General features: G+C 39.0%; 4 protein-coding genes and 2 pseudogenes across 4 annotated transcripts; 2 read left to right on the top strand and 4 right to left on the bottom strand.

The window, feature by feature from the left end:
- Nucleotides 1–3233: 3233 nt before the first annotated feature.
- On the bottom strand, nt 3234–4485 carry LOC131689586 (protein YIPF1). Its single transcript, XM_058974785.1, has 5 exons — nt 4272–4485; nt 4014–4210; nt 3760–3951; nt 3607–3699; nt 3234–3536 (listed from the first exon to the last, which is right to left on the bottom strand). The coding sequence occupies exons 1-5, from the start codon at nt 4405–4407 to the stop codon at nt 3276–3278; spliced, it is 879 nt and encodes a 292-aa protein (XP_058830768.1). The 5' UTR covers nt 4408–4485; the 3' UTR covers nt 3234–3275.
- Nucleotides 4486–8473: 3988 nt separating this feature from the next.
- LOC131688317 (3'(2'),5'-bisphosphate nucleotidase 1-like) lies at nt 8474–9941 on the top strand. Its single transcript, XM_058972519.1, has 3 exons — nt 8474–8509; nt 8818–8868; nt 8925–9941. The coding sequence occupies exons 1-3, from the start codon at nt 8474–8476 to the stop codon at nt 9612–9614; spliced, it is 777 nt and encodes a 258-aa protein (XP_058828502.1). The 3' UTR covers nt 9615–9941.
- Nucleotides 9942–11416: 1475 nt separating this feature from the next.
- LOC131689593 (exosome complex component RRP40-like) lies at nt 11417–12036 on the bottom strand (annotated as a pseudogene).
- LOC131688316 (TM2 domain-containing protein CG11103-like) lies at nt 12017–13392 on the bottom strand (annotated as a pseudogene).
- LOC131689592 (probable protein BRICK1-B) lies at nt 13299–13904 on the top strand. The gene is made up of 2 exons (XM_058974793.1): nt 13299–13528; nt 13638–13904. The coding sequence occupies exons 1-2, from the start codon at nt 13411–13413 to the stop codon at nt 13745–13747; spliced, it is 228 nt and encodes a 75-aa protein (XP_058830776.1). The 5' UTR covers nt 13299–13410; the 3' UTR covers nt 13748–13904.
- Nucleotides 13905–14093: 189 nt separating this feature from the next.
- On the bottom strand, nt 14094–15208 carry LOC131689587 (zinc finger protein 112-like). The gene is made up of 3 exons (XM_058974786.1): nt 15196–15208; nt 14973–15119; nt 14094–14913 (listed from the first exon to the last, which is right to left on the bottom strand). The coding sequence occupies exons 2-3, from the start codon at nt 15108–15110 to the stop codon at nt 14221–14223; spliced, it is 831 nt and encodes a 276-aa protein (XP_058830769.1). The 5' UTR covers nt 15111–15119; nt 15196–15208; the 3' UTR covers nt 14094–14220.
- Nucleotides 15209–17055: the final 1847 nt, after the last annotated feature.

Raw genomic sequence — 17055 nt, 5'->3', positions numbered from 1 at the left:
GGTAACTTAACAATCTTTCCGGCCAAACACGATTCACACACTACAGTTTCCGTATCAAAATCTTTTAAAGATAAACCATTAACCATTTCGTGTTTTACAAGTTCGCGTAAACTGTCACAACCGATTTGTCCGAGTCTCTGGTGCCACAATACAGCATTGCGCGGTACTTTTCCGGAAACCATGGCCGCACCCATTTTATTACGCTTACAGAAAATATCCAACTCGTACAGTTTGCCTTGAAATCGGCCAACGGCAACCACGACACAACCGTTTAAGATCTCTGCTTTATCACCATCAAAGCACACTTTGAGTCCCGATTTAGCAATTCGTTTCACGGAAAATAGATTACAACTTAATCCCGGTAGATAAAGCACATCCTTAGCTTCACACTTTTTAACAGTTTCACCGACGACCGAATACATCACTACATTGCCGCAGTGCTCCGCCAAAACCTTTTGCCCGTTTGCAACAATAATCTCAATCGGTCGCTTTAGCTGTCGCATTGTAGAAAAATAACTCGAATCACATAGCATATGATCCGTAGCCCCCGAATACAGGTACCAACCTACGCGCTCTATATTTGCTTCATCCACCATGAAAGTAATTTCAGGATTATTATCGTCTTCAGTCCCGACGTTCGCTTTCTGACAGCTCGTATCATTTTTGGCTTTCGGCTTGTTTTGGGGGTTCGCCTTTCCCTTTGTATTTTCGCGACACTCGGCTTTCTTGTGTCCGATTTTTCCGCACTGAAAGCACTTCCACTTATACCGTGCGCCTTTAATCATCATTGCCACATTCTCCCCACCACTAACCTCTTCTGACACTTCTGCACTACGCCGCTTCAAGTCGACGTCCATCAGACGTTTCTTTACGAAATCCATTGTAACATCATCTGGTAGTGTTTCGATTGCCGTCACCACAGAATCAAACGACGCTGGGAGCATTAATAATAAGTGGCAAACTGCGTCTGATTCCTCGACCGTAGCACCACTACCTTTCAACTCGCGTATTAGCTTATCAAATCGTAGCAAATGTTCAGAGTTTACAAACTCCCTCCACATATTTCAATGTGAGGAGTTGTTTCCGGAGATACAATTGACCGGCGACACCACGACGTTCAAAAACATTTTTCAGTGTGTCCCAGATCCGCTTGGGTGTTTGGCAATCCTTGATTGCTTCCAATTGGCTATCATCGATCGCTTGCACAATCAAAAATTTGCACTTTTTCTCCCGTACTTTCCGTTCGTCCAAATTTCTTTGTTTTTCGGCTCGCTCTGCCACCTCATCTTCCGGCAACAACCGGCATTCAGGAATTTCTTCTACTTCACGCTGGAGACAATCGAGAAGATCGTGTATATCAAGCATCGTCTCCATACGGAATTTCCAATTATGGAAACCATTTCCATTGAAAACAGCGATTTTCGTTTTCTCGTCCATGCTTGGGCTCATAACCTGAAAAGCAGCACGAGGAAGAACACACGACACTGTGTACAAAGGAATCCCGAGGACTCTCAAACCGCTAACGGAAACACAAACTATCAGGTGGAACTTTAAACAACAAGTGCGTCTTTATTTAATGTAAGGGGTACAATAAACAAGGTCGGAATGATAATTTAACATGATTGTATTAGTGCATGGTTAAATACGAGGGGTGGCCGGTTGTATGGGCTACACTGCTAATAAAAAGCCCTCAATCCAAAGAAAATCGGTTCGAATCCTTCTGGAACGAGGGCCATTGACAGGTCTCGTGCTCGATTGGAATGACACTGACAGATAAATGGTAAACAAACGATTGACATGTCGAGTCTTTATCCAGAGGGATTCAGCGTCGTTAATTTCCATGTAAACACTATATTATTGTTCGAAAGTCGAACTGAAAAAGAAAGCCAAATTGGGGACTGCCACGACACGGCCCTGATCTTGGCTGATTGAATGTTAGGGTTCTAATGCGGCCAATCCAGTGCTTCATCAGAACATCGACATTTAAGCCCGCCACATCACTAACAACACCGTCAATCTCCACATAACGAGAAGGAATGCAGACGCTATCACTATCGTGAAGTCTATTACTAGCGATATCGTTGGCGTTATTTGACTGGACTTGTTTTAGTCTCAGTCACGACCGAGGTATGTTTTGTCGGCTCCTGCACAACCATTACACTGTCTAGCGCTTTTTTCTGCGCCAAAAATATTTCTCCTAAAAACCAGTGAATCCCTAGGTAGGCCTTGACACGGTGGAGCTGCGAGACGATGCAGGTAGGTTGGTAGATGGATTGGGGGAGTATCAGAGCAATCGGAAACCAGCTATTCCTCGTCCCATAACATTCATCTTTGGCGGATCCCCCATCTTGATCCTTTCCGTTTCAACACTCTCAGTTACACTCGGTAATTTCGGAGACGGAAAAAAGAGAAAATACTCCATGAATACTACACAGCTCATGTAAATGAATCTTGTTGGAATACCAGCCAGCTAAGTCATCGTCTTGGATATTAGCCGCATACAAACTGCATCACACTTAATTTGACTAATTCGGTTACAATCAATTATTGACTAACAATAACAAACAACGATAACGAGAGGCAATAAATTTCTTCTCAAAACTAGTCTTCCGTCCAGTATTAGCCATAGTGACCCCAAGATGAAGTGGCTTACATTCGCTGTTTTCGCAGTGACACTTTGCGTTGTCCGTTTCAGTAAGGCCGCCCCAAATGAACAAGTATATATTAATTCAAATAATGAAGAAATGAGGCTAAATCTAAGATCATGTTCAGTTACAGATAAATCCTGTACAACATCAACTTGCATCCCCAGGAAACCGCATCGATCCGACGAGTGTTTGCACAAATGGGCGCTGCTGGTATAAGGCTTATTCTGATGGTTAGAAAAAAAGTTATGTTCGAACCCCAACTCTTATGCGTTATGTACTTCCAAGTTTATCCATAGTTAAATATGTAAAACATTGGTAATAATGTAAAGAATGAATTATAGCCTAAAACAAAATATTCAAATTGAAAATTGGACCTTTTGAATATACCAATACAAATTTATTGAGGTTGTCCGTTTCGCAAATCAAATAAATGCAAACACGCTGTACTTCATTGATCACAAAATATCACGGCCCCTCATCAAAATGATCGATTCAGGGCATACATTTCGATTGAAATTTGTTTGTTTGTTGCAAATCCATATCGACATTTTTGATTAAAAGTTCGAAATGACTTCGTCGAGTTGAATAAAATGAAAGTTGTTTCGTACTTCCTTCAGTTTTATTTCTCTATTGGGTAACATTTTTGTGCGAAACAATTGCTGCTACTGTTGCCTTCACCTGATCCACCTTAACCGTATCAATCGAGTCGGATGCGTGAAAGAAGTAAAGCATGAATCCCGCGGCAAGTATGAAATGGATCAATGCGATAGCGGGCGTTATGAAAATGGCAAATTTGGACGACTTTATCGCAGGCATCAGAATCCAGAGCAGGGCAAAACCGGAGAGAAACGTGGCCGTTGCAACCAGAAGCCACTGGAACAGGGAAACCTGTGAAGGATGAAAATTAGAAAACTACCTAACTGCTTCAACGAGAGGGTAGTGGCGTGGAAATACTTACCTGAATGGTCCACAATATTGACACGGGAATGTAAATGGCCATCGAATAACCGTACACGCAAACTAGCGATAAAAGACTAGGAGTTTCTGTTTGCTGTACGAAAAAATAAATGGATAAATTAATCAATTGCTCCAAAGAACCTTAAATCTGTACCTCTTCTATATCCAAGTTATCCGGTCGAACGCTCCACTTTAGCAGTGCCCAAAGAGCGAACGGTACTAAACTTGTGTACATGATGATTACCGTCGCTGAAACGGACACCAGATGAAAATTATATCGCCAATGGTGGTTTCCAGTGTTTTGTAGATAACTGGCCATGTTACCGGAAATAGCAATAGTAAAAATCTACCAAACAATAAAATTAATGAGTTAAGATTCACACTCAACAAAATTAGACTTGAAGTTACCAAAGTTATTACAATCCAAACTGGACCATACATATCCGGATTGGTTGCTATGTTGAGCTTCAGATAATCCGATGGAGCACGCTTCGGAATGATGGACGTGGCTATTCGATCCACCACGGTCATGGTGTCGACATCGAAGAACTTCTGGTAGTACTCGAAACTTAGCGGAGACGTTCCTTTCGGCAGGGTTGTGCTTTCTAGAATTAGATTATGCTGAAATGGTGTAGAAGGGTTCTGGAACCGAGTAGGAGATGATACCTTCTTCCGTTGTGGATTCCCGACTGGGCGACACCTTTTTCGGAGAATCAATGTTTAGCTGAGCGCTGTTCGAATTACCTTCCTGTATCAAGGGGAACTCCTTGAAGGACAACAAATCGTCCACACTGGGTTCCATCTTATAAAAATTTGCGAAACTTTATTAAAATAATATCGATTGGTCGTCTGTACTCTCCAACCGAAGTGACACATCAACCAAAATAAAATGAAAAATACTATAGCTGTTGTTTTTATTCAGTTTGCTTTTGATTTTCATTCGCATTCTGCACGGAACCAAATCGTCCGCTCTTCAGGGTTGCCACATTGAAATCTGTATTTTTTCGTGAAAAAATCTGGAAATCTGTATCGCGGGAGAAAAATTCTGAATCGAAAATCTGTATTCAAAAATTAACTAGAAGTTTTCCAAAAACAATATTTTGACAGTAAAAAATTAATTGTGATAACCGATCACAAATAAACAATGATTTTATTTTTTATCTGTAGAACAAATGATTTTTAAATTTGGCGTTTTTGTTCCATGACTAGTTTACAGTTCGAGAAATCGGTCACAGGATTTGATCAAGGAAAATTTTCCGTCGAGATCTCTCCAAACTGTCAAAACAAAAGTTCTGCTGCTTCTAAAAAGCACCAACAGTATCAAAATAGCACAGAATTTTAAAACTAATAAAAATACAATTTTCCCCGTCTGAAACAATTTGTGTTGAATTGCTCCCGGCCGGATTTCTGTGTGGAGTTTTAAAATCTCCTGATGTTTCCTGCGGTTGGGTTTACACTTCATGAAAACTGTCATTTTTGTGTAGTCACGGGATTTGAAACCCCGAGCTCCATTTAAAATACACAGGAACCCAAATCCCATTACACGTTTTTCGAACTGTATACTAGCCTTTAGCGGTTACTTAATGTCTGAACTGCATAGGATGCTTTTTAAGCATTATATGAAACAGAGATGCCAGGTACTTTTTTCAAATGTCTGCAATAATAATTTTAAAAGTCTGGGAAGAACAAAAAATGTCAGGAAAGCTAGTGTAACCAAAAGCCTCTATATTCAAAAATCTGCAAATATCTGCAACAAAACTAAAAAATCTGCAAATATCTGCAACCAAACTAGAAAATCTGCAAATATCTGCGTCATCGAAAAATCTGCAGCTTAAATTAAAAGTCTGCGAATTTGCAGACTTGTCTGCAAATCTGGCATCTCTGATATGAAATTCTGATAGCCTGGGTTCTACCGAAGACTCCATATCAAGAAGACTGGCAACTCTGTCCAGAATCCGGAGACAGTAACAGCAACGCAACTTGCGGGTAAAGGTGGTACTTTCCATAGTGATGCACACACACATATACATTTTTACATAAAGCTTCCTCCCTTCTTCCAATAGAGGCGCTGTAACCTCTGTCGCTTCTCGTTTGTATGGGGGAAGGAAAGAGATATCAGTCTTCTTGATATGGAGTCTTCGGTTCTACTAACCTACACCGAAAATCTGTAAAATCTGTATTTTAGCGAAAAATCTGTAATCTGTATATACAGAATCTTGGTTGTAAATTATCTTGAAAAATCTGTAAAATACAGAATAATCTGTATATGTGGTAACCCTGCCGCTCTTCCCTTTGATTAAAAAACTTTTGGATAGTTTCCCGGATAGAATTTTACACAATAGCATTTACCCTACAAACAATCATAAGAGAATAAATATTATATACTGTTTCAACATTGTTCGATGCCAAGTTCTCACAGTAGATTTACAATAAAATTTCATGTAATAATAAATTTCACTGTTCAGCAAAAAACTGATACAGTGCATTCACATTAAATTTTACTGTTTTCGAGAAAAAAATGTATGGAGAAAAATTGATTTTTTTAATGTTAAGATACATAACCACCCCCACTGTAAAAGTCTATTTCACTGCAAAAGTCTATTTTACATTGAAATTTACTGTAAAAACGTTAAAGTTTATTGTTTTTGTATTGTAGTATAACACTAAAACTTACTGTAAATTATTGTAAAATTACTGTACTGTCACAGTGAAAATCATGGTTTTGTTACTGTACATTTCTATTCGGGTCATTCCGGAACCGGTTCGGATTTCTAAATGGAGTCAGTATGGATTCCAAATCAAGTACAACAACCGATTCCGCCTGTAAACTAGCCTTTAAGGCTAGTTTACAGTTCGGGAAATGGATCACGGGATTTGCGTCGGGATTTGATCAGGGAAAATTAGAAAGTAAATCTGTCCAAACTGTCAAACCAAAAACTCTGCTGCTTCTTAACAATACAAACAGTATCAAACTTGCAGCGAATTGCAAACCTTATAAAAATACTATTTTCCCCGTCGTAAACAATTTGTGTTGAATTGTTCCCGGCCGGATTTCTGTGTGGAGAGTTTTAAAATCCCGTGATGTTTTCCGCGGTTGGGTTTACACTTCAGGAAAACTGTCATTTTTGTGTAGACTTTTTTCCCGTCTCAGGATTTGAAATCCCGAGCTCCATTTAAAATACGCAGGGACTCAAATCCCGTGACACGTTTTCAGAACTGTAAACTAGCCTTTAGTCCGAATCGTTTAATGTTGAATCGAATCAACCATTTTGGTGGGCGTCGTGTCCTTGGAGTATTGTCAGAAGAAATAATCAGAAATTTCATGGATTGCCTAATTTATTATAGAAAGATGTGCACTAAAAATCAAAATTATCCATTTTATGGTGTAAAATTGGGTAACAATTTGAACATGGCGATTACCCAAAATTTGGATCATCTCTGGAAAACTGCCCACCTTTTAATCTATATGCACTCTTTGCTTGGTATAGTTGTGTGCGTGAGAGGAGCACTTTAAAGTTGTTTGACGTTTTCGCAGTTCTTTCGCATAAAACGAAAAAAGTTTGTGTTATGTCTGTTAGTCTGTGCCCAAATCTCGTTACATGTTTTCCGAACTGTAAACTACCCGATTCGTTTAATGTTTAATCGAATCAACCATTTTGGTGGGCGTCGCGCCCTTGGAGTATTGTCAGAAGAAATAATCAGAAATTTCATGGATTGCCTAATTTATTATAGAAAGATGTGCACTAAAAATCAAAATTACCCATTTTATGGTGTGAAATTGGGTAACAATTTGAACATGGTGATTACCCAAAATTTGGATCATCTCTGAAAACTGCCCACCTTTTATTCTATACACGCTCATTCAAAATTACTCAAAATTTGAGTACAGAGCACTCAATTTCAAAAATATAGGCAATATGTCAAAAAATGGGTTTTAATTTGAGTAGAATTAACTCGACTGATGAGTAACCATTAATTTTTTAAACTTTCGGGTGAAAAAAATAGTTATTCTCAATAAAAAGTGCGTAGAATTTGACGTCGATTGAAACCATGATAAAAGATTATGCCTCGGACCTATTAGCTGTAAAGTCAACGCGGAACATTCAGAAAATTAAAAGGTAGGTTTCTCTGAGTATTAGTTCTATTCAAATCTAACTTTCTATCTTGTTTTTATAGTTTCTGCCAATACTACGAAGTGCCGATTGGCCCTTAAAGAGATGTCCAAAAGCGTCGTCGGATTATATTTCCAGACATCGCTAGCGCTTGGAGGTACAGGTAAATGATAGTTTTAGTACTGTTGACATTATTTATAATAAAATTAAAAATACTGAATGATTATTTTTCTCATTTTCTTTTTGAGTAAAACGTACTCAAATTTGACATTTGCATCCCAAACTCAACACTGACGGCCAATTTCTTCACTGGATGAAAACTGGTTTTCGCTTAAAACCAGTTTTCAGGTTGCTGGTGACCAATTAGTCGAAAACCGGTTTTCAACGAAAACCGGTTTTCATTCATGTGAAGAAATTGGCCGTGAGTGAATTAGACAAACTGCTCGACTAACATATGATTAGGGCCTTAAAGCCAAATTCATCTTTTTCGTTTTATTGCATTAATAGCATCCTTATTCTTCATTCTTTAAGCTATTGTGAGTCTATAATCGAAAAAATTCATCAAAATTATGTTATTATAATTTACGGTAAACGGCGCACAATCCATATTAAGCGAGTGGTTTTCACGCCCTTTGTTTCAGTTTACGGCTTAGCTGCATTAAGTGCTTGAATTGGCATTCCGGACCTTTAATTTTTGTTCTTATATAATCTTGTGAGTTATATTAGGAGGATTTTATTATTGTGTAGACTTTATTTATGTCGATTTCCAACAAAAGAATTATCCTATCAAATGTAAAATATGTGAAATCCTAGGTGAAATCTGTGCTAGTTCTTTTTTTCCTATTTTTGTAAATAATTGTTATTGTCTGATTCTTCAAACAATAATGGACTTCTTGCATCACTATTATCTTTATAAATAATCTGTGCAACATTTCTAACAAAAAAACAGTAAAACCAAGTAAAACTTTGTTATATATATTGAATGGCTTAAACGTGCTTACGTTATATTTCAAAGTCATTCAAGGACTCAAATTAACGGCTTCAAAACCAAAACAAAGCAAACATGTGAAGTAAACGGCGCAAAGCAAAGGACTTGAAAGCCAAATAAAAAAAATTGTTTTGATTTGGCTTTCAAGTCCTTTGCTTTAAAGGTAGGTTGTGGTTAAATTTAGACTCGTTTCATGTCCTTATTTCATAAAAATTTTAGGTTCCGGACGATTGGATTATTCCAGACGTCAACACAGAATTTCTGGAACGTAACTCTTGCCCGGAAGCATTGAACCAGGTGAAGGAAACTGATCTGGTTATTTGGGTGGATCCACTGGACGGAACGGGCGAGTATACGCAGGGTTTTCTGGAAGGAGTTACGGTGCTCATTGGCATAGCGGTCAATGATCGAGCCGTGGGAGGTGTAATTCATCAGCCCTATTTTAACGCCGATACGGGTGAGCTGGGTCGGACAATTTGGGGAGTACAAGGAATTGGTACCGGTAGATTTACACCCAAACGCCCTCCAACCGATCGGTTCATAGTGACCACAACTAGATCCCATTCCACTGCAGTAGTTCAAGCTGCTTTAGATGCTTTATCGCCGGACGGTATTCTTAAAGTCGGTGGAGCTGGGTATAAAGTGTTACAGCTCCTGGAAGGAAATGCTCATGCACATGTTTTCGCGAGTGCTGGTTGCAAAAAGTGGGATACCTGCGCTCCGGAGGCAGTACTCGAGGCTCAAGGTGGAACGTTGACAGACATTCTGGGAAGGCATTATCGCTACGGGAAGGATGTACGATTTCCGAATGCTTGTGGCGTACTAGGATCTGCCAGTGGCATTGCTCACAAAGACATACTAGCCAAGTTGCCGGACAGTATGAAACAAGCGATGAACAAAACAGAATAGATGACTTGTTCTAATAAAGGTTCTAGTACAATTAACCGTTCTAAAACACCTACATTTATTGACATCATTAAAAAGATACCAGTTCCGGAATCCCATAACAAATTGGCAATTATTTACAGTTTAGATTTAGGTTTCTGAAGCAGCGCCCTAAGGTCTCCTTAGAATTTTACCACCCAAATTTTTCGGAATTTCTGCTATGAATCGAACACCTCCATGCAGTCTCTTAGCCGGTGAGGTTCTATCCGCAACGTATTTTTTTAATTCTTCTTCACTGACTGAAACATCATCCTGTTTAACGACAAAAGCGAGCGGAAGCTCACCAGCTTCTTCGTTTGGCAGACCAATCACAGCTGCATCTTTCACCTTCGGATTAGTCAACAAAATTGCTTCTATTTCGGCGGGTGGTACCTGGAAAGCTTTGTACTTAATCAGTTCCTTCAAACGATCTACAACATAGAACTCCAGATCCAATATCGCTGGTGTGCAGCCAGCCGTCCTTGTCAATCGTTTCTTGAGTTGATTTATCGTTCCCGATATAGTCCTTCATGATTTAAAGCAAAGCTCTCCGTGCTGGTTCGGTCCCAAGGCTTTTCCGGTCTCCGTATCAATTACCTTGGCTAGAATATCGTTGGCTTAACCATATCATCTCTTCGGTCCACTCATCACGAAATTCTTCCCGAATCTGTCGAATATCCGGGAAAAGCTTCAAACGCTCGGTTTATTTTGCCGGCACAGTGTTCTGCACAAGCAAAGTACAAAATGATATGGGACCTGGTTTGTACGTGTTACCACCACAGAACAGTGAATCAGGCAGTAAAACCGCATTTGACCATACGAAAGCAATGGAGCACCAGGGACAAAGCATGACCGTTTCGATCGTTGAATCCTTCAAAGATTCAGATCATCGTCCAGAATATCATTCAAATCCGGGGTACATTAAGGAAAATGATACTGATAGCGACTCAGAAACCAAAGAGAATGTAACGGTTGAAGGATTGACTGAGCAAGCACTTTCGGAGTATTTCGAACCATTTATCAGACTTCGATGCTCCCATTAACTTCGATATGGATATGGAATTTCATAAAGAAGAAATTAATGTAACCCTTTATTTTGTTTTTATTTTAGCGAGTGTGATCCTCTCATATGATTGTTTGTGTATATGCTGACAATAAACATAAAAATGCAACGTCTATTATTTTACATAAAATACAACAGTATTATATAATTAGTATATTACAACAGTATTATATAAAAGGCTTAAACGTGCTTACGTTATATTTCAAAGTCATTCAAGGACTCAAATTAACGGCTTCAAAACCAAAACAAAACACACCTGTTGAAGTAAACGGCGCAAAACAAAGGACTTGAAAGCCAAATCAAAAATTTTGTTTTGATTTGGTTTTCAAGTCCTTTGCTTTGCGCCGTTTACTTCACATGTTTGTTTTGTTTTGGCTTTTGAGCCCTTAACTTGAGTCCTTGACTGACTTTCAAATACAACGTAAGCGCGTTTGAGCCCTTTAGTTCAAACCACTTATTAGTAGATCCCAGTGACAAAGTTGTTTGAAATAGCTGAATTTAGTTACAATTTGACGATAAAACTGTTCTACTTTCGATTAAAAACATTTAGTACTAGATTTTAGACGCATCTCAAAATGGTCAGTAACGGTATCCTTTCTGATTTTTCGTGCTATTAAAAAGTAATCCAATTGTAATTTATAATTTATTAACCGAACGTGAGTCTGATGAATGAACCTTTTGTCAGAACAAGGGGAAATGTTATGGAAAGTTTTACATTAAAAAATTAATTACAAACTAGAGAATCGGTTAACGAGAAAATATACTCATAAAATTCATACACTATTTCATCACAAAACTCCTTCAACTCTTCGTTAGATTTCCACGGGTAAAATCGCATTCCCACCGCAATAATTTCCTTTACTGTTTCGCCAGCGGCTATTTCGAATGCTATTTCCTTCGCAAGCAGGTCTAGAAATGTACACTTGGATTAAGGATTTTCCGTACCAAATTGATGCTGCAACCAAAAATGTATTCCTCGTGAAGTTTGCCTTTCTTCCCGTGGAAATCAACACAAATCAGTTCCGGTTCCAAATCCTGATTGGCTATTATCAGTCGCGCACATATGGCATCTCCTACGTAACCATCCGGACGGCTCTTCTTGGTGGCACCCTCGAAAGCCATGTCTGATAAAGAGGCCGGTTCACTGGCACTTATGCCGACTTGGAAGATATCTCCAGCTTTTTGGGATGCGACTCCGATAACAAGTTTACCACGATTCGGCACGTACCTCTTCTATTTACAATCTGCCCAGAACGTGTTGGGAGCCATTTTTCGTAATGCATCACTTTTGCAGAACAGTACCACGTCATCGTTGTCCTGTCGAAGTCCAGAACCTAGCACAATTTTTTTTATTTACCTTCGCTATCTCACGCAGTAATCTGGCAAAACCGGCTGATCCACTACATGGATATTTTATAAAAATTATTCCGCTCCGAAATATTGTAGCGCAGAATATTTTACGATACTGCCACTGACAAAACCATTCTGTTCCAAACTCAAGATTAAGTAGCGAGAGTGGTATTGTGGAAGCATATCCTCCATTCCCATAGTCGATCAGTCTGTTCCCTTCATTCAATTGTCGCACTATAACAAAAATGAAATTGAACCAATCAACACCCATTCCGTCAAAGATAAACCTGTAAGCCACTTACCTCTCCCTCCGCTCTGTGTTCCAGTTGCTTCCACCCTCGGGCAACAGATTGTTAATAATTAGCAGCACGATATCGACAATCCACCAGATTCCGACGCCTCCCAATGCGAACAACTTTTCGACGGCCGTACCGGTCTGACCGAGACAGAATCGATCCATGCCCAGAAATTTGTACAACAGTGTCGTCATGAAGTATTGGTTTGTGTACTTGCCACAGGGAAAACCTTCCAGCATAATCACCCGCGGTTCGGCACATTCGATATTGTCGAGCACTAAACTCTGGTGGTCTTGACGGCATCGTAATAGACACCGCCAAATTTCACATACCCGTGGTCAAGCTCCTCTTTTACTGTATGGTTTTCTCTTGCGATCAACCGGTCCTTGGTGATTTGGCCGTTTCCACGATTAGAAATCAGAAGCAGGAACAAACATTTTTTTATTATTTTTGTGCCGTTAGCTTGCGGCTCAAAAGCCAAAACAAAACAAACAAAGTGAAGTGAACGGCGCAAGGCAAGGACTTGAAAACCAAATCAAAACAAATACATTGATGTTAACGGCGTGGAGCAAACGGCTGATAATCCACCAGGGATGCCGGCAGTGCGCAAAAAGGACGTAAATTGCATTTTGTTTAAAAAAAAGTGGTGATATGTAATGTTTTGCTTCTATTTCGTATTTTGACGTGAAAGATTAATGTTTTATCTACCAAAGAGCGACATTTTTTCATCAGGACTAATAGACCACTTTAATTAATGAATAAAAAAAGATATGCTAAACTTCAGTCTCATTTTTCTCGGTTTGACATCATTGGCTTTACGGCCCTAATCATATGTTAGTCGAGAACTCATTTTTTGACTACGTGCATTTTTTATGAAACAGAGTGGCATGCCACTCAAATTTGAGTTGTTATGAATGAGCGTGTATGCACTCTTTGCTTGGTATAGTTGTGTGCGTGAGAGGAGCATTTTCAAGTTGTTTGACGTTTTCGCAGTTCTTTCGCATAAAACGAAAAAAGTAAATTAAAAAAAAATTACCTTTTCCCCAATCAACATTATTCCTCGCACGCACAAATGGATGCCCACCGTGAAGCGATTCAAAAGCAGATCCACCAGGACTGGGCGAACCGGGAGTACATTGAAGTTATCACCGCCAGTATCAAACGGATCACCGACTTCTTGAATTCGTTCGGTAAGTGATGAGCAACGTATTTACACCTATACCACCTATGCGTACCTGCTTCCGAGGCAATAGAAAGTGCACAATGTTTTTCACTCATGCTTGTTTGCCACTCCCGCAGATATGAGCTGTCGATCGCGGTTGGCGGTGCTGAATGAAAAGCTTACCACACTGGAACGACGGATCGACTATCTGGAAGCTTGCGTTACCAAAGGGGAGACCTTGCAATAGGAGGCCGTGGGTTGCCTGGCCGGTGCGTGCTGCGGGCGGACAACGCGGTGAGTAAATATTACAATTGACCGATGGATTTCTAGGATTAGATTAAATCGATAAGATATACATAATGTATGCAGAATTAATTTACAATAAATTAAAATTGGTTAGGTACACAAATGGTTCTATACTCGTCGATGTTCTAAAACTAGGTTTAGTTTACAGTTTTGAAGAAGAGTAATTTGTGAAAGTATCGGGTGATTTCAAAACTTACTAGAACTGAATCTGCGACATTAATCATTGTAATTTAACCAATTCCCCATATTTTAATTGTAATTTGATTTAAGAAACATCAAGAACTCGGTTGTTTTAATTACTCACATTCATTTATTTCTCATGGATTTTAGAGAACAGTTTTTAGAGTATTTTAAATTAAAAATCCGTATAAGCTATATACTGAAAGTTTCCTTTAGATGTTCATTTTGGCGAATTCACACGTTGCTGTGGATAAGCTTGTGTCTTTTGAGGGTGCCTTTCAAGGTAAATCCTTCCCCACAAATTTCACATTTGAACGGTCTAACGCCGGTATGGATCCGCATATGCCTCGCGCAGCCATTATTGGTAGCGAACGTTAAATTGCAAAATTTACATTTATACTTAGGCGCATCAGCGGTACCAGCAGCAGGTTTACTGGTTGGTTTGATTTTATGTTCTGAGGACTTGTGTCGGGGCATCTTTTTGTGGCTTGACAGCTTCTTGTTCGTTTTCTTCTCTGGGTTATCACCAAGCTCATAAGTTTTTGTATCGTTTACTTTTTCTGTTTGTTGGACATCGGTGGTTTCGTCATGGTCGCTTACAGTCGGTGTGAGATTTGATTGAACGATCAGTTGGTTTTCATCATATTCATGATGAGTATCATCTGCTACTGAATCCTGCTGCAGTTGTTCGGTTTCCGGAAACCCAAGATAGAGATTCTCTAGTTGATCATGTTCATCAACTATCGGTTCAGTATCGGTCAACTTTTCTGCGATGAAGTCGGCGTCAGCTAATTCATGACCGGCGAACTGAGATCGTTTTAAAATACCATCAGTTTGAAGGCATCGCTCGCGAAATCGCACCGCATTGGACAGGTCGGTCAGACAGGAACTGCATATTGATTTGGAAAATGCATCATCCTCTGTAACCTATTAAATAAGAAACGATCACTTTATCTACCTACAATAGTTTAAGCACATTAAATTACAATTATTCCGCCGCAATCCACAAGCAAGTCACAGATTTGACTTGCGAACTCATCCAAGGTAACAAAAATATTTATTTTGTCGCTTCGCCTCTTCATGCAGCACCGGCAGCATTGCGACAATTCGAGGCACGTTGACATACTTATCGCCTATCGAACGGTATTGAGATTTTATTTGAAATTTACTGAATATTGAGACTTTTTTGAGAATCTTTCAAGTACCTACTGCTACTACGCGTAAATGCCACCAAACAAGCAAGCATTACTTTGATTTTGGCATTTTGTTTTGTTATATATTTTTACCATTTGCACAGGTGGGTGTGGCTTTCGGATGTAGTAGTATTGGTGTTAGCTCGTCATTCTTTTCTTAAGCTACACAGACTTTTCATCGGGGCGTTGTCGCAATGTTCGTAAACGTCAAAAAATTTGAATATTCGACGATGTTTTTTTTTCAAATGTACACAAATAGAAATCAGCAATGGTATTTGCCTGACAAACCATTGTAGATCAATGCATATTATGATGAGATCCCGCATATTTGGTGACCTCCTGTAAGATTACCGTAATTTGTATTATGACCTTAAAAAACTATTCCCTGAAGTTTCCTCTTATCATTTACGAAACGATAAAGGTCGTTAAGTAACGTTACCATTCAAAAATGCCGATTTCCTCGAACAAAATTTAGGGCATATTATAAGGGGAATGGTGATCTTATAATCCATTTTTGCGGATTTTGGATTGGATTAATTAATCCAATCCAATCCAAAATCCGCAAAAATGGATTATAAGATCACCATTCCCCTTATAATATGCCCTAAATTTTGTTCGAGGAAATCGGCATTTTTGAATGGTAACGTTACTTAACGACCTATTTGGTAAATGGTACAAATGGCGCTGACCATAAGTGAAATAGTCAATATGATTGCCGGTAGCGTTGGTTTATCGTTTCGTAAATGATAAGAGGAAACTTCAGGGAATAGTTTTTTAAGGTCATAATACCATTACGGTAATCTTACGGGAATGGTCACCAAATATGCGGGTCGACACTATCAAATGCGCGGCAGATATAAAAAGAACTTTATAAATGTTTGTTTTTTTTATTCACCCAAGAGCCTCTTCCCCCTCGCCCATCGTTCGAATATCGTTTGTTATTCTATCGATTTAAGGTTGATCTGTGATTTAATTGCATGCGTCCTTGCATGTTAGGTTGTTGACATCTTGTGGAAGTGGTACAGCCGCTTTTACCAATTGAGTTATTGCTGTAATCTTGCGGAACGTATTTTGGTCTTCATAATAATCTAGTCACAATCGACTTTAGGAAGAGGGTAAATCGACATGCCATATACTAATAAACTATTGATGATTACGAATGACCATGATTACAAGAGCTGAATAATTACGGACCATATCGCATATGGTTGGAACTTCAATTCAAATTTTTCCCTTAATCTTTCTTGAATTGGTTTAAGAAGAGGTTTGGGAGCCTTTCGGTGATGATGAGCCGGGATGTTTATACAATACATTCATATATACAGTCGTGATTCGTTGGTTGGACATTTTTTAACTGGACCGCTTTTTAGTTGGACCTCCGCTAGTTGGACCGTTGTCCGACTAAAAAGCATCTGAATGTCAAAATCTTATGTCAAATTTACTTTGACAATCAATCTGACACTTATTAGAGATGTGAATAGAAGCAATTACACTACTAACGTCTCCGTTGGAGAGTTTTTGACATCTGTCAGTCGGTTCAACTAACGAATAAAATTCAAATCGAGAATCTGGATGATGCATCAGTTATTAGAATTGACTGTCTCTCCTCGTCTTGACAGGTGTAGCAATTTCCGACAACTGTGTACTTACGTCGTTAAAAAGACTCGTGATGTATACGAAAAATGTAATAGATTCACATTGATCGACTTAAGGAAAAGGTATAAGCTCGGGTATTAGACGAGAGGATTTGAAATTTTTGAGTTGCTAGGACTTCAATCTAGGGGCAGATCACTCTAAGAATGTATAACAAATTTGCATCAAATTGAAAAAAATGCATTTAATTTCCATTTTTGCATCAGCTTTGCACTGCCTCGCA

Source organism: Topomyia yanbarensis, chromosome 3 (genome assembly GCF_030247195.1).
Source record: "Topomyia yanbarensis strain Yona2022 chromosome 3, ASM3024719v1, whole genome shotgun sequence".
Taxonomy (NCBI): Eukaryota; Metazoa; Arthropoda; class Insecta; order Diptera; family Culicidae; genus Topomyia; species Topomyia yanbarensis.
This window is presented reverse-complemented; position numbering and strand designations above follow the sequence as displayed.